Source organism: Benincasa hispida, chromosome 2 (genome assembly GCF_027475165.1).
Source record: "Benincasa hispida cultivar pf3 chromosome 2, pf3_genome.v1.1, whole genome shotgun sequence".
In the NCBI taxonomy this organism is placed as follows: domain Eukaryota; kingdom Viridiplantae; phylum Streptophyta; class Magnoliopsida; order Cucurbitales; family Cucurbitaceae; genus Benincasa; species Benincasa hispida.
Window position 1 is genome coordinate 18,701,964 of NC_143479.1, and position 24,578 is coordinate 18,726,541.

At 37.9% G+C, this 24,578-nt stretch overlaps 1 protein-coding gene and 1 pseudogene across 2 annotated transcripts; both read left to right on the plus strand.

The window, feature by feature from the left end:
• Positions 1-13,078: 13,078 nt before the first annotated feature.
• Positions 13,079-13,711, plus strand: LOC120071565 (uncharacterized). The gene has a single exon (XM_039023903.2). The coding sequence runs from the start codon at positions 13,159-13,161 to the stop codon at positions 13,534-13,536; it is 378 nt and encodes a 125-aa protein (XP_038879831.2). The 5' UTR covers positions 13,079-13,158; the 3' UTR covers positions 13,537-13,711.
• Positions 13,712-16,861: 3,150 nt separating this feature from the next.
• LOC120070888 (UDP-glucuronate 4-epimerase 1 pseudogene) lies at positions 16,862-18,773 on the plus strand (annotated as a pseudogene). Its single transcript, XR_016527583.1, has one exon. The product of XR_016527583.1 is annotated as a UDP-glucuronate 4-epimerase 1 pseudogene (transcript).
• Positions 18,774-24,578: the final 5,805 nt, after the last annotated feature.

A 24,578-nucleotide genomic window follows, 5' to 3' on the forward strand; every position in this document is an offset into this window, starting at 1 on the left:
CCCAGAGATTGAAAGGAAATTTCGACGAAGACTGAAAGATTGCGCCAACAAAAACCACAAGAGAAAGATAATGTGGCAAAGCAACCTGGAAATGGAGCACCAAATGAAAACAATGTCATGGCGAATCCAATCCTACTGGCAAATGATCGCAATAGGCCCATTCGGGACTATGCATCGCCCAACCTCTACGATTTCTCCCCAGGAATCATGAGGCTCACGCTTGATAGATCGAGATTCGAAATGAAATCGGTGATGCTGCAGATGATCCAAACGACTGAACAGTTTGGAGGAAGACGTGGCGAAGACCCGCACGCCCACCTCCGGAGCTTCATAAAAATCTGCAACACTTTTGTGTTCCCGAATATCTCTACCGAAGAAGTTCGACTAACTTTGTTTCCATTTTCTTTGTGTGATCAGGCACGAAAATGGGCATATTCTCTCGAACCGGGGGAGATTATTTCTTAGGAACAAGTAGTAGAGAAGTTTATGAAGAAATATTTCCCACCAACTGAGAATGCTAGGAGAAGGAAATTAATAACTAATTTTGAACAGGACATGGACGAATCACTTAGCGATGCTTGGGCGAGGTTTAAGAGGCTGGTAAGAGACTACCCGCACAATGGATTACCAGACTGCATGCAAATGGAGATTTTTTATCACGAATTAAACCCTGCTTCACAGACCGCTGCTAATGCGACAGCCGCTGGAGGTCTGCTAGATAAAACGTATGATGAGGCCAAGAACATCCTTGATCGCATCTTTAAAAATCACGAGGATTGAAGAGAGAACGATCAAAGATTGAGAATAAAGGATAGTGACGCAAACAATGGTGTTATCGCATCACTTCAGAGTCAGATGACTGCGATGATGAACTTGATACAGGGAATCGCAATCAACAACCCAACAACGCATAGTGGGCAAGTGAACGTAATCAACCAGACTATCGCAAGGTGTGTTACATGCAGTGAAGGACATGCAATGGAGGAATGCCTGCAAAACCACAGTCCATCTATTTTGTGAAGAATAACCCGTTTTCTAACACGTACAACCCTGGGTGGAGAAACCACCCCAACTTTGCTTGAAAAAATCAGAAGCAAAATTTCCAATCAGTGGCACAAAAAGAAGGGCTCCCTGGATTTTTTTCGCGAAATAACGCCAATCGAGTAATCAAGCCAGCAGTTCACAGGCGTCGCAATCTTCCTCTCTGAAAAGTTTTTGAAGCAATATATTGAGAAGAACGAAATTGTGCTTCAAAACTAGGCGATGTCTATCCGCAACCTAGAACTATAGATGGGCCAAATTGCAACCGAACTTAAGAACAGACCGCAAGGGGCCCTGCCGAGTTCAACGAAACTCCCACGCAACCCAAGGGATATGGGTAAAGAGCAATGTCAAGTTGTGACATTGCGGAGTGGCAAGATTGTGATAGGAGAGAAGAAGGAGCCGAACAGGATTGCTCCAATTGCACTAGAACCAGAGATTGCAGTGACTCAAGAAGAAGAAGGAGAAAAAGAAGTGAAAAAGCCAGAGATTGCGTCCACCTCAAAGCCAAAAGAATAGGGGACCGTGAGAGTACAGTTGCCACCTTTCCCACAGAGACTCAGAAAGAAGAGAATGACGAGGTATAATACCAACACTTCATGACTATGTTAAAATAATTGTATATTAACAATCCGTTCACTGAAGCAATTGAGGAAATGCCCGCATATGCAAAGTTTCTAAAGGATATGGTGACAAAGAAGAAAGGCACTAGTAAGTTCGCCACGGTATCTTTGACACAGAGCTCAAAATCTATAATCCCACCTAAGATACGCGATCCTGGGAGTTTTACTATACCTTACTCCATTGGAGGATTGTACATCGAGCAGGCGTTATGCGATCTTGGAGCCAGCATTAACTTGATGTCTCTGTCAATTTTTAAGCAGCTGAATGTGAGGAAACTTGCGCCCAGGACAGTGACTCTTTATATTACTAGTCGACTTCATCATCTTGGACTACGAAGCCAACAAGAATGTGCCCATCATCCTGGGGCGACCATTTTTATCAATAAGTCGTGCCCAGATTGATGTGCACAAAGGAGAGATCACTTTGAGCGTGAATGGACAGAAGCTCAAGTTTGACATTATCCATGCCATGAAATATCCTGACGAAGAAGAGCTTAATGAATCCGATGACGAACAGAGTTTGAATGAAGAAGAGAAACCTGAAGATGAAAACAAAGATAAGGATGAGATCGCATCCATTGTTGCATGCAATGCAATTATAGAAAAAAAAAACAAACATGGAAGATGAGATGCAACCCAAGAAGATGAATCGACAGTGAATGAAGAAAGAAAAACAACGCAACCGTCCTTAAAACAACCACCAATAATAGAGCTGAAGACCCTGCCTAACCACCTAAAGTATGCGTTTCTGGGACAGAATGAAAACTACGGGTAATCATTTCCTCTACACTTAATGAAGACCAAGAGAATGTGCTGCTAAGCATTCTAAGAAAATATGTGAGAGCAATTGGTTGGACGCTCATAGAAATTTGAGGAATTAGCCCCGTATACTGTATGCATAGAATTCATCTCGAAGAAAACTATAAAGGATCGATCGAACATCAACGCAGACTCAACCCTGCAATGAAAGAGGTCGTAAAGAAGAAGATAAACAAGTGCATACAGCACGTGGGTTAGCCCCGTGCAGTGCGTGCCAAAAAAAGGAGGGATGACGGTAGTCCCTAACGTAAATAACGAGCAGATACCGCAAAGAACCATCACCAGATGGCGGATTTGTATGGACTACCGCAAACTCAATGTAGCAACAAAGAAAGATCATTTATTGATCAAATATTGGATCGTCTAGCTGGAAATGACTTCTAATGCTTCATGGATGGGTATGCCGGTTATAATCAGATTATGATTGCTCTTGAAGATCAAGACAATACCACATTCACCTGCCCGTATGGAGCTTTCGCTTTTCGCCGCATGCCATTTGGTCTCTGCAATGTGTCGAGCACTTTCCAAAGGTGCATGATGGCCATCTTTTTAGAATATCTCGAAGACTCTATAGAAATATTCATGGATGACTTATTTGTATGAGCACACATACGAAATCTGTCTTGCCAACTTAGAGAAGATATTGAAAAGATGTGAGGAGACGAACCTCGTACTTAATTGGGAGAAATGCCATTTTATGGTGAAAGAGAGCATTGTGTTAGGGCATAAAGTATCTAGGGATGGGTTGGAGGTGGACAAGGCAAAAATTAAAGCAATTGAAAAGCTCCCACCTCCAACAAGTGTAAAGGCTATCAGAAGTTTCTTGGGACATGCCAGATTTTACAGACGTTTTGTCAAGGACTTTTCAAAGATAGCACGATCGTTGAGTGCGTTGATGGAGGCCGATAGAAAATTTGACTTTGATGACAATTGTCACTACTCATTCATGATTTTGAAGAAGCATTAACGACCGCGCCCGTGTTGATCGCACCAGATTAGACACTTCCTTTCGAATTAATGTGCGATGCGAACGGGTATGCGATGGGAGAAGTGCTGGCATAGAAGAGAAAAACAATATTACATCCCATCGCATATGCGAGTAAGACTTTGAATTCTGATTAAACTAACTACACCACCACAGAAAAAGAGTTGCTTGCGGTAATATTTGCATTGGAGAAATTCAGAGCATATTTGCTGGGAACAAAAGTACTCATCCACACTGACCACTCGGCGATAAAATATTTGATGACAAAGAAGAACATGAAGTCGAGGTTGATTAGATGGGTTCTCCTCCTCTAGGAATTCGATATAGAAATAATTGATCGCAAGGGGACGGAGAACCAAGTTGCAGTTCACTTATCCAGATTGGAAAATCCAGAGATTGATCGCAATCACTCAGAGGTGAGGGCAGTGTTCCCAAACGAGCAGCTATTTCATATTGGTGAATTGCCATGGTACGCGGCCGTGGTAAATTATCTGGTTTGTGAGCAATTTCCCGAAGATTATACCAACCAACAAAAGAGGCGAATCAGACATGAATGCAGATATTATTATTGGGATGAGCCAAATCTGTATAAGAGGGGGCAAACCAGATTCTACGACTGTGTGTACCGGACGATGCTCATCAACGCATATTATCGCAATGTCATGATTCACCATATGGTGGACACTTTGGAGGCCAGCGCACCGCAGCTAAAGTATTACAAAGTGGATACTATTGGCCAACACTATTTAAGGATGCAAGTGACTACGCGATGAAGTGTGACCGATGCTAGCGCATGGGTAACATTTCATGGAAACATGCAATGCCCATGAATAGAATTTTGGAACTGAAGTTTTTCGACGTCTGGGGCATTGATTTCATGGGACCATTTCCACTATCAAATGATCAAAACTACATTTTGTTAGCCATCGACTACGTGTCCAAGTGAGTAGAAGCAATGGCATGCGCCACAAGCGATGCGGCGGTAGTCTCTAAATTCCTGAAGAAAAACATTTTCACTCATTTTCGCACTCCACGTGCCATAATAAGTGACGAAGGCTCCCACTTTATCAATCACACTATCAAAGAATTTTTGCGCAAATATAATATCCTCCATAAAGTGGCTACCGCATACCATCCACAGACGAATGGTCAAGCTGAATTGTCAAACTGGGAGATCAAGCTGGTACTGGAGAAGGTGGTAAGGCCTTCGCAAAAGGATTGGGCAACAAACCTGGACGATGCATTGTGGGCATACCGGACTGCCTATAAGATACCCATAGGCATGTTCCCATATGCGTTGGCATTTGGTAAAGCATATCATTTACCACTGGAGTTGGAGCACAAAGCGCTGTGGTGGTGAAAAAGCTAAACTTTGACTTAAAGACAGCAGGAGACGCGAGAAAACTTCAATTGGTTGAGCTGAAGGAATAGAGAATTAATGCATACGAGAACGCAAAAATCTACTAGGAGCGAGCAAAGCGCTGGCACGATAATCAAATATGCGGCAAGAACCTCCAAGTCGGGCAAAAGGTCTTACTATTTAATTCAAGACTATGACTCTTCCTTGAGAAATTAAAGTCACATTGGTCCGGACCCTTCATAGTCAGAAAGGTATTCCACATGGCGCGGTCGAGTTATCTAATGACGACGGAACCAACATATTCAAAGTTACTAGGCAACGAGTGAAAGTATATCGCAGAGAATATTGGCATTGCAAGGTCGCCTCCATGGACCTGAAAAACTCTGAATGAGAAAGAAGTGGGTGGTCTCTGCGCTATTAGGCGATTCAAATCCATCAGGGATGCAAGTTTTGTGAAGTATCTGTTGAAATCCTGAATTCTTAAACTTATCTCTACTCCTTCTTAGTACTATCATTTCACTATCTTTTTGCTTAAAAAAAAAAAGAATGGGATTGTGTTGAATGATCGCGGTAAATGATTTTGTTAACTCCGTTTTTTTAATATTATTTGACCCTCTCAATGTTTTTCTTGCAACGATCGAGGTGAACGATTGCGGAGGCGCTACACGAAGACGCTTTCACTTTGTTTCGTCATCGCAATGCAAAGAAAGGAGATCGCCACAAAGCAGGATGCGTCAACAAATAATGTGGGCTACAGCGCAAATCTGGGGGTTGTATCTTTCCTTGACTTTATTCCAAATTTTGCATTATCACATCGCATTTTAATTTTGAAAATTTTATCACCGCATCCTCTTTGGTTACTGATGACGAAAAATTAGATTACCAAATCGTCAAGGACTTGATTACTAAAATTAAGGTGAATGCAATATCTGATGCATGTTCTTAGTGTATGCGTTGATTATCATGCGTCGGTGGTCATGCGTTGGAATAAACTCTGTGTTAACGAATGTATGCGATGACCGTGCATTCCTGTCACAAATTTTCTTGCGCTCATGCCAAGTATAATGCGAACACAAGTTTCTCCGATGATCTGAAGTCGAACTCAGGGACTTGTGGCTAGATATATGCGGTAATGTGTATGCGGCAGTTGAATAAAAGAATGGATGGGAGGTCTTAAGCTAACACTACTCTTACTTCTAAGTAACAGACAACACAATGAGAAGTATGAATGAGAGATAGAGACACGACAGATGTTGACACGAAATAAATGGATGGGAAAATAGATAAAATGTGAGGATGTCTTCATCGCAACCCTAAGCTTGACTGCAAGGGAAACCTCAGCCAACGTAAGCTATGCGATCATGCTATATACACTTGAGCCTAATTCTAGGACGCATACGATGTATATGCGATAGTGCCGAGAAGCCTATGCCTAAACTTCCATAACCCGCTCACGTGCTCTCGTCGCATGAACGTGATAGACGCATACCACCACCATATCCTACTTCCTGGACACATGCAGTATCCTCTCCGTAGGGTGTATACGCTGTGTGAAAGCAAACGGAGCTTATTCCTAAGTTCCCCATTCTTACTTATGTGTTCCAATCCGCTCTCTCAAGTCTTAGATTTGGATTTTAGACTACTCTTCCAAGTATGCCTCAATGATGAATGAGCGCTCATAAGACAAGGTAACCGCATGAACTTGGCTGACGCAAGATTATTCCCATCTCTTGTGAACAATAGCTTACATTGCTTGATACGTCCAACCACTTACCCTCCCGGGCAGTTAGTTGTTGCTGACTTTACTCATAGAAAAGCGTTGTGTCCGCCTATAGACAGGAATTGCTACAGTTTCACACGAAGCAAATAAGGTTTTCTCACACACTCCCGCAACACACACCTCTCGGTGGTTTGTTACATGCTTCATATCTCTAATCCACATGACTATGTATGCGATACTCTAGCAATCTCACTAAGTGATGCAATGAAAGTTAAGGATGTTAAGTAAAGAAGATGGAGATCAAATTAAAGGAAACACAAAAATGCATTGAACACATAATGTATTAATTCCTTAGTCCCAAAAATACAATACAATATAAGAAAAGAAGAGAAAATGAAAAAACCAACTGGAAGCAATATCTTGCTTCTAGCAGATGTGTGTTAAGGCTACCGGTGGTGCCATGGAAGGGCAGTGGAGCTGACTCTCTCGAGATCTAACTCCGATCGAAGACTCCAGTTGTCACTCGGAATGGAGGAAAGAGAAGAAGAACTCTCAAGCTTTCTTCTCATGCATTTGTCTGGATCACAAGGATCCACCCTAAGGCGAACCTTAGGCAAAAACCTTGGATTCAAACCTTGGGTGAAAACCTGGATAACTTCTGCTCATCGACTTCTATATATAGAGCTTGGATCGCCGACAGCATTAATGGACTGCTCTGATTCTGACATTCGCGGCGCGTTAGTTCTTTCTGAATCTTTGCTACTAACAGCATGGTAGGTGAAATGTCAACATCAACTTTTGACTTTCCTGAGATATACGTTGATGCATTCATTCCACCAACTTTGCTTTGATCCCTCTATTATGCGTTATCGTGTAGCCACAATCGTGCAGTGACCGTATTCGCTTAATACCGCAACTTCTATACAATGACCGCAATTGCTTGACGATCGCAACTCTTATGTGATGGATGCATGCGGCTGATTACCACAACACCCATGCGTTGATCGAATGCGTTCGCCTTTGCGATGAAGAGTTTCTCTGCATGCGGTAGCCCGGCTTCCACGTTTGAGTCCATTTCCTGCATTAGCTACAAAAATAGGCAATTGAACGCATAATATTGCATAATAATGGGTTAGCCGAGATTCTCAATGTTAATGCCGCAAGTTCATTTTCTCATGAATTCCTAACATAATTGCCGCATATTCTACTTAACAACCTTCATAGTTCTAAATAAAAGGCCTAAGATGACATGCATTTCTGAATGTCATGAGTTACCGCAATCATTTAATATTGATCAATTTAGTAAGTTGCCGCATGATTTCTCTTTGCCAATTATGATTTCAATGATGAAATGCATGCTTCTATCTTTTCATATGCACTATAGTCAACTTAATTTTAGGACAGTCACCTCATGAAATATTTTTAGAAGTTAGTGGTCGCTAGCTTTCTTTCAAACTGACCCTTACGAAGCTTCCTAAGAACATCGCATGACTTTTTTCAATCTTTTGGTAATGAGGACATTGTCGCATTTTAAGTTTGAGGGTGTGGTATTCATTTTCGACCTTGCTATTTTTAGCCTTACTTATTTGTTTAATATATATATATATATTCAATGTTGTGATCAGATCCTACTCGTAGTTGAATATTCGCATGACACACATGGGGGCAAGCCAAAATGAAGGCGAGGCACTTGGATCAGCGCAAGGTCAAAGGAAGTATATATATATATAATGTCTAAAATACGCAAGGATAAAAAATAATTTAACACCCCAATGAAAAAGTTTTTTAGAAAAAAATCATGCAATGTCCTGGAATCTAGTAAAGTCCTTTTGAAGGTTAAAGTTGTGGTTCCTAAATTTTAGAAATATTTTATGAAGAGCCCTGAATAAGAATTAAGAAAAATTTGGCGTATAGGAGTTGAATGAGGCATCCTTGAGAAATCTAGGAAAGAGAAGACGGTCGACTTTCTAAAGGAAATCTTTAGCTTATGCTTGAGGACAATCATTGTTTAAATTTGGGAGTGATAACGGGCAGAAATGCACGTTATTACAATGCTAAATTATTAAACAATGCAGGTTTGCATTGATAAAATATATAAGATTACGTCCAAAAAAGCATTAAGTTCATAATATTGCAGTCGCATGCGTCCATCGCATGAAAACAGCTAACTTATGTATTTTTGTGTAGAATATGCATTGACGTAAGGCGAAAAATGCGATCCAAAGAAATCAACGGCCGAGCGCATCAAAAGATTGCATTACCGCAAGGCTATGCGGTGATTTATGCTCGCAAATATTTGCTCAAGAAGGTTGCCGCATAGAGCCGGCGCAACTTGGTGGGCACATTCGGGTGAAAAGCATAATAAATCACGATGAGACAGAAAGCTGATGACGGTCGATTCCAAATTAAGTTGACAAACCGTTAATGAACTACTGTAGCAAGTACACTCAACTTTTCGGTGACAAATATTCGGCGCATCAGACAGAGAATTAATGTCATCCCATTAGTGCAATCATAAGAAAGAAGAAGCCTTTCACCCCGAAGCTCTATAAATACCAAAGGCAACCTTCAGTGAAGGAGTTCGTCTAGTTCGAACAGTTAAATAATTTTCCCTTAGATAGAAGTAGCCTTGTTCATAGTTTTTCTTTTACTTAGAAGGCGGAGCGAGAGAAGGGAAGAGACGCCGAAAGATCACTCTAGTCATCTCGAGAGATAACCCATAAGGCGTGGAAAAACAGAGAGAGGGTCGACTCTCGTGAGAGCGAGACTATCTTTTGAAGAGAGTAGAGAAGAATAGTGTAAAAGCCTTGGGAAGCAAAAAATTGCTATCAGGCTCTTTATTCTCATTTCGCATTGTTATTGTGTATTTCAATTCTATATCTATAAAATGGAACTTGTTTATCTACAACTGTTCACTCTCTTAAAAGCACGCATGAGTAGCTAAATCTATCGAATAGGTTGAGAAGAACTTAGCTAACATGAACTAGGATTTTCATTGTATGCGATTATCTTGTCTTATGTTGCACCTAACACCCCTTTAGAGCTACTCAAGAGAGAGTCTAAAGAAAGAACCTAAGAGTTGAGAGAGCTAGGTTAGAATCTAGACTCGAGAGAGCGAGATTAGATCTGCATAAGCGAAAGATAGGGACTTAGAGATAAGCTTTGTTTGCCAACATGCATCGCATACACCCTAGAGATAGGTTATGGTATTATGCGATCGCCTTGTGTGTGTGTATGTCATTTGTCATTGCATAAACAAGAATAGAGGCTTATGTGTAGGTCCTATAGACTTTATCGCATATATCGCATGTGTTCTAAAACTAGAAGTTGTAGCATTTGCATTGAGAGATGATTTGTTAGTGTATGTGTGTTGTATGATCGCATAACATGAATGCAATCCTAGGAAGTGTTAGTTGAATCCCTTCTCAACCCATTCCCCGCATCTTCCATATTCTTAACCCTTGTCTTAACTCCACCGCATACATTTTATACCGCAAACAACAAAGCAACTGATCATTAATTTATTTGTTACCGCAAGGTTATCTTTAAGAATTACCACCGCATATCGTTTTCCTTAGTCCCTGAGTTTGACTCTGGACTTACTAGGAAACTCAGTAGGATTTATACTTGGATTCTGCTGAAAAAACTTATTGCACCACGCATTTCCCATCACCGCAATTCCTTTCATAAATTCACCGCATAAAATAACGCATCAGTGTGGCCATGAAGGGGTTGGAGGGCTAAGCTACCGTGAACAGGGCAGTAGTATTGTTGTTTGGGCTGACTGACCCTTGGTTTCCTCTGCCTTGTCCAGTACTCTGTGAATATTCTTTGTCATAACGATGATAACATACCAGGGTTGAGTGACCGTACTTCCCACACACTTGACATGTTGGTCTGTTTGAGTTATTGTTGCGGCCTCTTCCTCGACCACGAACACCTTCTTATCCATTAAATGGATTGTGATTGTTGTTACTGCCTTTGGAGCTGTTCCCCTACTGTCGACTTCCATTGTATGAAGGATTGAAGTGTGGTTTACCACTATTTGGATTCCTGCTGAATGCTACATTGACAGAGTATTGTTGTGCAAAAGAACTATGTATTTTGATAGAGTTTTGATGCTTCAGTCGTTTTTCATAAGACAGTAACTCAGATTGTATATCTAACCATGATATACCTGGTTTACCTTGGATGCCTGCTACCACGGGGTTGTATTCTTCATCTAAACCCGAGAAGAACTTGTGAGATGAGGGCTCTTGTCGACACAGGGCTGTCGGCTTGTGCAAGATTGTCGGAGTGCATCTTCATCAATTTGAGGTACTCATTCATCTTTTGGCCTCATTTTCTTGTCTGTTGAAAAAGTTGTCTTAAGTAATCTTCTTTAGCTCTTGATTGAACTCCGAAGAGCTCCTGAATAGCCTGCCACAATTCCTTGGCAGTTTCATATCTCATGATTTAGACAGCCACATCTGGTGCCATCGAGATGTAAAGCCATCCCAACAAGAGTTGGTCGACTGCAAGCTAAGCTTCATATTGCGGGTTGAGTGATCGTTCCTCTGATAAACTCACTCTTTCATCGCTGGACACTTAAGAACTTGAAGTTGCTTCAGAGGTAGTTGGAATAAACATTGGTGGGTAGGGTATCTGATCGGAGAGGTGACCTTTGAGCTTGTAGCTCCGGAGGATCAGCAACGAAGGGTCTTCCACAGCATGAAGTTCCCTCGTTCAAGTTTTGTGGTGGTGAGTTGATTGAGAGGCGGTGTGGTAAACTTAACTAGTCCGGTGGAGGAGTTGTTTCCGGTGAAGGTGGCGTCGGCCATTTTTGGCTCTGATACCAAATTGAAGATCAATGTTGGCTGGGAAATAAAACATCCTTTGGACTTCCCTTTTTTATTTTCCTTCCTTTTGTATTATATTTCCAATGAATACTTGAATGCTACAGCCCTGTTGCTTTATACAAGTTTGCCCTAATTCTTACAATAGTAATGATATAAAAGAATAAGAATATTACAAGTGGCACAATATGATTGGTGAGTGGTAAACAAATTTTAACTACCTTGGTGAGTCATCCCTTCTTCCTCCACCTTGGCTTTTCCTTTTTCATTTCTAATTTCTTCTCTAACAAAAACAAAGCTCTACTAGAGAAAAATGTTGAGAAATAGGAACTTTTTGTTGCAACATATTCACAGTACAAGTTCCTCTCTCTTCACACTAAAAACTCTCAAAGGGATACTCTATAACATAACCTTATGAAAAAGTATAAAGTAAGCTCTCTTTATAGCTAGAGGCATAGGTAGCTATATTAATGCAACACTTGTATAACAAAAGAAAACACATCACAATAAATACCTAAATACAAGAGTTTTAAGATACCCAATTACAAAAGATTGACACCTAAGTAGAAGCTTACATGACATTTGTAAACTTTTTTTTTTAATTTGTCTTAATCTACAGCTTAATCTTTTCTAGCATTTAAGTGTTATATATTATAAATATGGTGATAATTGATGTTTGTATCTATATGCTTTTATTGATTATAATTTTGGATAATGGATATGATGAAGATGCTACGTATGTGTTAATCTAATTGAGATATTATTATGTGCCTATTGATCTATAGTCGTATCTTTTTAGAAAAAAAAAAATAGATGTTTTTAATTCATATTATAAAAACTTGTTCATAACAGATAGATTGAAGTTGGTTGGGGTGCAATCAAAGGCTTAATAGAAATTACTTAAGCCACATCCATGTATGTGTATATATACGAGAATTATAATTTTTAGAGACATGAATTCCTAGCTACTTTTTGTTACATACATAAAATATTTTATGCATATTAGGAAACATATTTTCATATATAAATGTATATTTTTTTGTACTCACTTATTTTGAAATGTATTTTAAACTAAAATTAGGTTGTATATATATATATTCATTATAGGAAAGCTGAACACATTTTTTTCTAACAATAAATGTATAAGTTGTCTCAAATCTAATATAAAAGGATCATGTTTCTCATTTGTAGCAATGAATTCAAATAAATTGAAGCAAAAAATTGGAGGAGGAATAATTTTCGTTCAATTGTGTGTTAAAAATGAAAAAATTAGTCTTAAAAATCTATTACAACCAATAATGTTTGGGATCGAAATTTGCCAAAAATTAGTGGGCAGACCGACCAAACCTAAGCAGATTGTGATATGTAGAGAGGATCATATATGTATATTATTAATGCTTTTCTGAATGCAAATATCGGTCATCACCTTCTGGAAATTTCCACCCAACGAACACATATGATACGTGAGCATAGCCCTAGCCCCTAGCCACCACACATTTTCAAATTAAACCTAAATAATATCTATTTGATAATAATCCAAACAAAACAAAAGATAGTGGGGGAAAGAAAACGAGTACTCCATTGATCGGCTTGCGCATGTTACTCCACTACTCCATGCTGCAATCTATGTGCGCATGACACTTGGCGCGTGCTCAGCACTACCTCTTCCTTCTTATAGCCCTATAAATACCAATACTTCTTCTCAACTGTAACCTCACTTACACAAGTGTTTTTCCTCTTTCTTACAGCGCTTTCATCTCATTAAATCAATAATAATGGGTAGTTTGAAATCCTTGGTTCTTGCTGCTCTGCTTGTTTCGTCTCTTTTTGTTGTATCCCACAGCCGAGTGGCCAGGAAAGATTTGGGCCTTGACTTGGGTGGGGTGGGCGTTGGGATTGGAGCTGGAATTGGCATTGGACTTGGTGGAAGTGGCTCAGGCTCAGGCTCAGGCTCTGGCTCGGGATCAGGATCAAGTTCGAGTTCGAGTTCGAGTTCTAGCTCTTCTTCTTCTGGGTCGGGTTCCGACTCTGGATCTGAAGCAGGCTCGTATGCAGGGTCTCGAGCGGGTTCCGGGTCGGGTGGTCATGGAGGTGGAGGGTCGGGCTATGGTGGAGGATATGGAGGGGGTTATGGAGGAGGGCATGGAAAATGAAACATCATTATCTTATATATTAATTAACAAGCAGATGATTAAAAATAATTGTGGTAATGGCTGCTATATATGTAATTAATTAATATCTAATCACTACAACTTGCTAGAATGGTTGATGAAGGTTTCTACAATGCCTATTGTATTTCCATTCCACAATAGAAAAGCATTTCTTTTCTTTTTTTGTTTCTTTATGTTAAGTATTCGAAAGATAAATGTTACAGTGAAGCACTAATTTCATCATTCAACTAATTAATAGCAACCATAACTTCTTATAATAAGTTGATAATTTTACAGTGTATTGTACCCAAATGATATTGTTACATTACCATACTACATAAGCAATGTTCAAACTAAAATAAAATACAATTTCATCTAACTCGCGGGATTTTTCATTAGTTGTAAGAATCTTATTTATATAATTAAAATAAATTAAAATTTTATGTTCTAGATGTTTGAATTTGATGTTTATATGATATTTACAACTTTAAATTTTGAGGATTAGAAATTTAGTTCAACATATTAAAAAATGGTAAAATATATTGGTTGAAATTTGAATGACCCTTTGGAATCATTTTTCTATGCTCAATGACTAAAATATCCCATTTGAGTTGCTGCTTAAGAAACCAAAATTACTATATTTAATTAAATAACTCTAGATTTACTTAAGATACTAATAAGTGTAATGGGTAAAAGTGTGCGGCTAAATTTTAATTTAAGAGTTAAAATCATTTTTGTTGTATTATTTTAATTTTTAGTTTATGAACCACATAATATCAATTGAAAATTAATACATGTTTCAGACTAGTTTTTAACCTAACAAATATCACTATTAACTATTTGAAAATTACATTAATGGTAAGTTTTGTAGAGTCGAAAAGGCAAATAAGCTTTAGATTAATAGTATTTTATTTTTTTATTGGACATTTTCTTATGAAAAATTTTGGGTGCTCCCTCGGATGCACCTATATTAGTGCATCCTAAGTATTGTCCAATAAAATAATGTCATGTAGCATTTTTGTTTTTTAAATTTTTTTTTTTCTAATTCTATCTTTATGTGTTAATATGTGGGGAATATAAGGGCTACGTGCAATTTTTCTTATTTTTATTGTATTTCATGTAATGTTCTTTTAGCCTTTTAGTTGATCCCAATTCAATCAAATCATTGCCGTTGAAGATTTTTTTTTTTTTTTAATTATGCTCATTGTCTTTTAACTCATGAACCATACTTAGATACATCGTCGGATGTACTTATCTTAATGTATTATACCCAAATCAAACGTTAACCAAATGTATTTTTTAAAAAAGAAATAAGAAGAGTTGTCGCGTATAAAATTATGGTTGGACAATAGATGGGATACACAAATTCATATGCCCTAAGGATACATCATCACACTCTAGTCAAACACAAAAAAAAATATAAACTATTTAAAAAATAAGAAGGAAAAGTATGATACGTGACAAATTATAATTAGATAATTAAATATGATACACAAAAATAAGTGAAATATAAGATGCACACACAAAGTATTTTTTTTCATTCACATGTACATCTATTTTATATTTTATTACCAAACTTTGTGCATGAATTTTATAAAATCATGTCATTAATAACAAATTAAATCACTTTCGAAATCAAATTGGATAGGTTGTTCGTCTCTTTCAATATTAAATTTTGTTATTTCATGTAAATAGTTTTTTTTTTTCAATTTTTTTATTGGTTAGTAATCTCTTTTGAATAATTTAAGACAAAGAGGTCATCATCCACTCCAAAAAGCAGTGATGAAGAATGCGGCGGCACCATGGGCATTTTGAGCGAATCTGAGTCTCCACTGTCCAATAATATTACGTAAAGTAGAAGCATTACGGTTCCTCCCACCCCACTAACCAGTCGTTCACATGTGCTCAAGTTCTCATGTAGCATTTCTCGATAACATATATTCCATTTCTTAACATTATCTCTACCTGACAGAATCCAACTCTCCTCTCTCCTTTTTCTTTGCATTTTTCACTCTAAATAACATCTATTCATGCACTACTTGGATTGAAGATTCCACGTTCTAAACATTAGGAGACCTCCCACTTTTTATTTCTCTCGTTATTAATTAGTTTTAAAATAAAGCATCGTGTTATTTAATATGATATCAAAACTTATAAACTCTAACACATTTTTGAATTGAGAATCCCACAATAATAAAAAAAAAATTCTAAGGAACTTGAAGATATATAAAACCTCGTATTATCCAATACTACTTCTTGAAGTTTGATTGCCCTACCTATCCCATACTATTACGAAAGGGAAATCTCTTTTTGGTCCATATGTTTCAAAATGTTATACATTTAATCATTAAGTTTTTAGTTTGATTTCTATTTAGTCATTTTTCAAAATCTTACAATTTTACAATTTGAGTTTTATTTTAATTAGGCCTGAAATTTCTAGATTTACATTTTTTTAATTTGATTTTTTTAGTACCAAGAAAACTTCGAATTTTCGTTAATTATTCATTTTCAGTATTTGAGATTAATATCTATAAGTTAATTTAAAATAATTTAATTTTAACATTGATGAAAAATAATGAAATTTAATTAATTATAACTTTTTAAATGAAGTAATAGACATTATAATTGAATACATAATGAGTATTTAGTAAAAAGAAAAATAAGATTAAAAATATAAATCTTGAAATTTAGAAATCATCTTAAAGTGTAAAACTATGGACTAAATTGGAATCAAACTCTAACCTTAAATATGGTATAATATTTTGAAATCCTGTCGCAAGAATGTATTTTTGGTTGAAAAAGAAAAAGACAGCTGGAAATTGATGGGCCTTGATTGACCCAACTGCGCCTCACATAGCATTTTGGGCCGCCAATCAGGAGGTTAGTGAAGCCCAATTCTCGGAGTCAAGAGGTTTCTTATTCATTTTTATTCCTTAGCCAAAAACTCTCATTCACATACAAACGACACTAATAATGAAGCAACCCTAGGAATTCGATGTTTTTGCCACTAATTAGTAGCCCAGCCCCCCCACTCCCTCTAATCTAATTTATAGATTCAAATTAAAAAACCGTGTTACAAAAATTATAAAATCTTGAAGAATATACAAATCTCTGCCTCTGACTGGTATGGCCATTAATAATATCATATTAAATTCCTAATATTATACTGGGATAAATACGCAAATATTTCGGTATTTTTAATTCACGAATCCATTTGGTATTTCCTAGAATCTCTCGTCGCATCTCATATGTTGCAGTCCAAGACCGGCAATATAGTTGTTAGAAATGATTTTGTAATGTTGTGTGTTGGTGAAAGCGAGTGATGAATGTCGAAAATTTGAATGGCGGACCATTTCTGGGTCCATAATAGATAGACAAAAAAGGGTTCTTAATCTTGTCCTCCTATTGTATATCTTTTGATATCTCTCCCTCCAGTTCCAGCCAAATCGTGAGAGGCCTTAACGCCTTCACGCGGAATGATCCACATCCTCCAACCGCTATAAATAAACCCTTTCTTTTACCACTCCCTTTAATTAGCATTTCCCACCATTTTCCCTTTCCCCATTTATTTTTCCATTTTTCCATTTTTCCTCTCCACTTCCATCTATCTTTTCTTTTAACTTTTCCTTTTTTTCCCCACAATATATCTCCTCCCATTTATTGACCCCTTTTCCTTTCTTTCGAATTTCCCCCAAAAAAAATGCCAACATTGGATGAAGAACTCTTCCCTTCCACCCCTGGTAAATTCAAAATCGAACAAAGAAGCTATGGAATCAACCGTCAATTCTACCGTTTCTTCGCCTCCACCAGCACCATGTTCTTATGGGCTCTCTTTTTAATCGCTCTCACCGTCTCTTATCTCAGCTTCCAAAGCTTCGTCGATTCCGGTACCCGTTATCTCTCCGCCTCCTGGGGCGGTCTCCAATGGGAAAAACAAGTCCGTACCTCTGCCGAGATCCGCCGTTCCCGTGGCATGTCTGTACTCGTCACCGGCGCTTCCGGTTTCGTTGGTACCCACGTTTCTCTAGCGTTGAAACGACGTGGAGACGGCGTCGTTGGACTCGACAATTTCAACAATTACTACGACCCTTCCCTTAAGAAGGCTCGCAAAGCACTTGTTAACCGTTACGGTGTGTTCGTCGTTGAAGGTGATATTAACGATGCCAAATTACTCGATAAGCTTTTCGACATTGTCGCTTTCACTCACGTGATGCATTTAGCGGCCCAAGCAGGTGTCAGGTACGCAATGGAGAATCCTCATTCTTATGTTCATAGCAACATTGCAGGCCTTGTTACTCTTCTCGAGGCTTGTAAATCAGCCAATCCTCAACCCTCCATTGTTTGGGCTTCTTCAAGCTCTGTTTATGGCCTTAACGAGAAAGTCCCTTTCTCCGAATTGGACCGGACTGATCAACCGGCGAGTCTCTACGCCGCTACGAAAAAAGCCGGCGAGGAAATCACTCACACTTACAATCATATATATGGATTGTCTATCACCGGGTTGAGATTCTTCACTGTATACGGTCCATGGGGAAGACCGGATATGGCGTATTTTACGTTTACACGGAATATTCTTCAGGGGAAACCGATTACCGTTTATCGGGGGAAGAATGGGGTGGATTTGGCTAGGGATTTTACTTACATTGACGATATTGTGAAAGGGTGTTTGGGTTCGCTTGATACCTCTGGGAAAAGTACTGGATCGGGTGGGAAAAAGAAAGGGCCGGCGCCGTATCGAATTTTCAATTTGGGTAATACGTCGCCGGTGACAGTGCCGGCGCTTGTGAGGATTCTGGAAGAGCATTTGAAGACGAAGGCGAAGAAGAACATTGTGGATATGCCTGGAAACGGCGACGTTCCGTTCACTCATGCAAATATAAGTTCGGCCCGGGCTGAATTTGGTTATAAACCGACGACCGATTTGCCAACCGGATTGAAAAAGTTTGTTCGATGGTATTTGTCTTACTACGGCTACAGTCACGGGACGCCTTTAAATTAAGCGACGTCGTTTTACGAAAAAAATATATATATATTTTTTGTGTTGTTGTTGTTTTGATTTTTTGGAAAAAATATATATATATATTTAGGGCTGTTTTTTTTTTATCGCTCTTAATCCGGGGAAAAAAATGTTAAAAGGCAACACGGAAAAGAAAATGGTACGTGAAGTGGAGGAGATGTATTATTTGTTGTATGATAATCATTTTGTACAAATTAAATTCCAAATCCAATTTTTTGGGAAATTTTTGTGCTTGCCGTAAAAACATTGAGGTTTTTCTTCTGATTATTTTTTTCTTTTGGAATTTTTAAATTGTTATTATTATTAGATTATTGTTCGCACAATATTTCCAGATAAACTTGTTTCGTGGAGTTGAACTTGTGTTGATGTTGATTTGATACGATGTAATTCGATTTTTAGTACTTGATCATCTGATTCTCTCTCAGCGTAACTTGACTTATGGAAGCAGAACACGTGATATTCTTGGAGTCGAAGTCTTGGAAGAAACTTTGAATCTTTAGGAAACTTGTGTCTTCGAGGACTCAGAGAGTATTCTAAATGTAGAGAATTTCTCCAGACTATAGCCCAAATTATAATATCAAATTACTCCATCCAAGCTTAGGATAAAAACATAATTTGTCTTCAACTTCAATTTGGGACACATGTCAACTCTTAATTGATCCTAAATTTGATGATTTGGAATTCAATGGCGATTTGTGATTGAGCCAAAATTTCTCCACACTCCTCTTCGAGATTTATACAAAAATGTGGGTGGATGAATCTCGAAAAAAAGATGAAGTTGGAATTAATTTATTCTTGACTTTGATATGTCAAGTTAATCAAACCATGAATTTAGTACATAAGTTTAATTAAAATTTGAAATAAAGTTGGGGACATGGTCACACTTTAATTTAAGAAAAGCTTCAAGTTTTATCCCCAATTTGATTTGATTTGAAGATAAACACTTAGAAATTTGAACTTGGTATAAAATTTGGAATATTGTCAAATTTTTAATTTAAGATGAATTTGAGGTTTTATCCAATTTAACTTGAGGATAAGACCCAGACTCTTACTTTGAATTTGGGATAAAATTTAAATTATGTCTAAATTTTAATTTGAGATAGCTTGAGATTTTTATCTACAATCTATTTTGACTTGAAGATAAGAGCTAAAAATTGGATAATTTGAATTTAAAATAATATTTGGGATATAGCTAAATTTTAATTTGAAAAGAATTTTAGATTTTACCCACCATTTAATCTGGAAACATGGATAAGAGGATGTATTTGAAATAAAATTTGGAAGATGCCTAAATTTTAATTGGAGATTTTATCTAGATTTAATCTTAGAGTTGAACAATTCAAAAAAAAAATAAATTGAAATATGACCAAATTTTGATTTGACATTTTATTCACGATTTAAATTTGATTTTGAATAAAATTTGGAATATGATTTGATTCGAGGATAAAACAAAATCAAATAGGACCTTAATTTTTTTTTAAAATGTAATTTAAAATTAGGATAAAATCAAATTAGAAGATCTAATAAAAATATATAATAATTCAAATCAAATTTTCTTTGATTTGAATTTCCTAATTTATCATGGGACTTGGTGGAATCCTCCGTAAATACCTCAAACCCCTCCGTTCCCAACTCAAACAAAGCGAAAAACTCTTTTTTTTCCGAGCCGCGAGCTGCAAAGCCACCCAGCCGCGAGCCGTGAGTCGCAATCTGTGTTATTTTTCAGCCGAAAAGCCGCTAGTCGAGCCACCTATCCACGAAGCCACTTAATCGAGCCATCCATTCGCGAGCCACCAGTCACGTCGAGCCACCCATCCATGAAGCCGCCTAACCTAGCTACCCATCCACGAGCCACCCATCTGTGAAAGCCTCCTAGTCGCGCCATCCATTTGGAAGCCGCTAGCCACGTCGAGCCACCCATCCATGAAGCAGCCTAGTTGAGCCATCCATTCACGAGCCACCAGCCATACCGAGGCATCCATCCACGAAGTCGCCTAGTCGAGCCATCCATTCGCAAGCCGCCAGCCACGCCAAGCCACCCATCCATGAAACTGTCTAGCTGGGCCATCCATTCGCGAGCCGCCAGCCATACCAAGCCATCCTTTTCCAAATTTAATTTTCCACGTCGAGTCGAGCCATCCATGAAGCCGTGTGGCTAGGATTTCTCAAACCCCATTTTTTTTCTGTTTCAATTTAATTTCATTGTTTTTCTTCTTCCTTTTTTTCTTTTTTTTTTCTTTTCTGTTCTTTTTCTTTTTCTTTTTTTTTTCTTTTTTCACATGTTTTTTTCTTTTCTTTTTCTAAACTAATTTGATTTTCCAATTTTTTTCTTTTCTTTTTTCTACTAATTTAATTTCATTTTTTTCTTCTTCTATTTCTTTCTTTCATTTTTTTTGTTTTTTTCCCCAAATTTCCCTTTTTTTAACTAAATTAATTTCAACCTTTTTTTTCTTTTGTTTTTTAAACTAATCTGATTTCAAATTTTCTTCTTTTCTCTTTTTTTAGAACTAATTTAATTTCAGTTTTTTTTTTTCATGTTCTTATCCTTCTTTTCCTCTTTTTTTCCACACACATTTTTTCTCTTTTTTTTTTTTTTTTAAAAAAAATTGTTTATAATTTTTTTTCTTTACTTTTTTTTAGTTGTTTTTTTTTTCAAATTTCATTTATTTCTGGATTTTTTTTTCTCAATCGCCTCTACTTTTTTTTTTTTTTTTACAGGATTTAAGCTATTGTGACTTACGGGGTATTCTTCTTTTTTTTTTTTTTTTTTTGCAACAATGTCTCAATATGCGATCACCACCTTTGTTGATCTTAGGGAGGACTGGTCCATCGAGGCTAGATCTTCTTGACTTTAGAGGGGTCTGGATCATCTTGACCCTAAAGAGAGTCAAACTATCTTCCTGTGGAGAATCATCTTGCCCTTAGAGAGCGTCAGGTCGTATTCTTCTAGAGAGGGTCGGATCACCTGACCGTGCTGAATCATTTCACTCTTAAAGAGGGTCAGATCATCTTACCCTTAGTGAAGGGCGAGTCATCCTCCCTTGGAGAGGGTCGGGTCATCTTCTTCTGGAGAGGGTCGGATCATCTTGCTCTTAGTAAGGGTCAGGTCATCCTCCCCTGGAGAGGGTTGGATCATCTTGCCCTTAGTAAAGGTTGGGTCATTCCCCTTGGAGAGGGTTGGATCATCTTGCCCTTAGTAAGGGTTGGGTCATCCCTCCTGGAGAGGGTTGGATCATCTTGCCCTTAGTAAGGGTCGGATCATCCTCCACTGGAAAGCATTGGGTCATTTTCTTCTGGAGAAGGCTGGATCATCTTGCCTTTAGTGAGGGCCAGATCATGCTCCCTTAGAGAGGGCTGAGTCATCTTCTTTTGGAGAGAGCCAGATCATCTTGCTCTTAGTGAGGGTCGGATCATCTGACCCTGCCGAATTGTCTTACCCTTAGAGAAGGTTGAATCATCTTGCCCTTAGTGAGGGTTGGATCATTAAACGAGCTTGCATCATTTAAGGACAATGACATTAGAAGGCTCCTTCAATCCTCTTTATCCAGACGATCTCAGCATATGTCCAAGTCCCATGGAACTCGCCATATTTCGCTTTATGATTCTTTTAAATTGTACCACTCAAACTTATTTCTCCTTGATGACATTTTTTTTTTCTTTTTACAGAGTAATGATTCACTTCATAGAACATGTCTCGTCTGGGAAGAGACCTCTTGTAATTCTTGAAGACATGAATTACCTATAACCAATGAACTTGGCCTACTTGTGAAGGAGTCATTAGTTGGACTCTTCGCAAATATATAACCTAATTTGGATAATGACATGACCCCACTTGAATTATCAGCGGAAGTGCCCTTGACTTAGGGAGAAAAAGTGTGGGTATTATAGTCCTCAATTCATAACAAAGCCCATACTCTTGATCAGATGTTAACTCTTGGGTGTCGCATAACTGACAGTGAGACTTGTTGGAATGCCACTATAAAAGTCTTTGGAGAATTTACCTTTTACCTACTGCTATTGGGAATGGTTAGAGATTACAGTTGGTCAGAACGAATGGGCCCTTCACGCTATCTGTTTGTTCGGTGCAATGAGGCTTCTTTAAATACGTATGATTGAAATAGTGATGTGACTCAAGCTTTTTGTGAAGCTTGGTATCCATCAACCAATACCTTTCACACTATGGCAGATGAATTATCCATCTCCCTGTGGGACCTATAGTCATTCGGCGGCCTTTTGATCAGAGGGAACCTCTATGAAGAGGCCATTCCCTCTCTTAGAGAGTTAACTGGCTCTCAGGACAAAAAGAGATACCTTCCAAAGTCTTGTGAACATTTTTTTCAAGTGTACCATTTAATAATTTACCTACAGAAAAACCATGCATCATTTTCTAAGAATGACTCCCCAGTGACCATTAGCTCATGGATTTCGTTTTAATTCCTTGGGGCTCGAAGATATGACAAGCCTACTACTCAAAAGCAAAAAGCCTCTCGTTCTCGGTTTACTCAAAATTCAGATGGCACAGACATTAAGCCTTGGGATTGGTCGAGCAGAGAAAACATGTTATTCAAGGAACTCGGGATAGAAGACAATTTGAAGGATAAAACGTACTTTACTACATTTTTATCCTATTGGTTGTGTTTTTTTGTATTCCGGTAAAAAGTAGCTTACTTTCGTCCTGGAGTCTTTGAGGTTGCTAATTTAATGGCCAACGAGAAGATGTATAGCCTCGCCATTCCAGTTCTAGCCAATATTTACCATGGCTTAAGGATGATATTTTAAGCTTCAACGATTGGATGCATGGAATTTTACTTTCCCATGCATTATGTCCATGGTTGGCTAACTTACTATTTTAAACCCATTACCATGTTTCAGTGGATGTCCAGGGTCCAAAGATGGCCAACTTTTCTGGTGAAGATGGCTCAATTTATTTTGGAAAATATGAAGCACAAGAACTAATCCATAAAGGTGCAAATATCCGATGGCACATAAATTCTCAAAAACAGAGCATAAATGAGCATGTGGTTGATGACAAAGATTTATCCTTTCACTAATCCTGCCAAATCTCTAATATGTAATCATGCTACCTATCATCTCAATGTGAGAATATTTTGATTATAGAATCATTTAGTCTTTATCGTTTTGGTCAGCATTTTGGATTTTACCAATACATCTCAATGATATAGGGGAAATTCCACCTGCCCCCACATTCTACAACATGATTTATCATTTTAGGATCTGTAATAGACGTCAATTATCGCCCCAAGTGTTCGTACTAGCCCGCACGTTGGATCCATGCAACCGCGTTGCTCTGCAATACAGGAAATGGTGGTTGACAAAATATGAGAGTTATTTTCAGGATAACATATGTCATTTAGCGAGCTGCAATATCCCTACTCCCTCGCATCTTAAGCTACCTAAGAATAAAGGGAGTAACTTATTTGGAATGTCCTAAAACTCGTAGTTCGTAAATTTTATATTAAACATTATTTTTATCAATAAAATATTATTGAGCATTTTATTCAATAAAGTCATTGATATTTCATTCTATTATAAAAATCCAATAAACAAATCCTTGGCTATAGTATAAATACTTTAACTTTATGTGATGATATAAACAGGATCAAGTTATAGTATATAGCCTAAATGGTCTATAAGTATATGGATGAAGTTGGGTATTTCATCCTGGTAACACTATTGGATGTGGCCCATTTCGTATACTAATACAAATGATGTGATCCACAAATCATTCATGTAGAGACATGTGAGTGGGGGCATCCTATGCAATGAGTTTGCATAAGACTTAACCTCGAAATAGTCACTTTTCTTTATAACGACCGTTTAATGTTAAAACTGACTATTTCAAACTAAAATGACCTAGGGTAACACGATCTTAATTCTGAGCTAACTATGAATTCTTGTTTATTTCGGGATTATCCTTTGATCTGAATAGCTGAGAATAGTCCAACAGCACTGCTCAATAACCTCTCATTTTGGGATAAGACCGGATAGATAGCTGGGGACATGATCA

What these genes read in the sequence shown, in the direction of transcription:
- LOC120071565 (XM_039023903.2), top strand. Translation starts at nt 13,159, where the DNA reads ATGGGTAGTTTGAAATCCTTGGTTCTTGCTGCTCTGCTTGTTTCGTCT.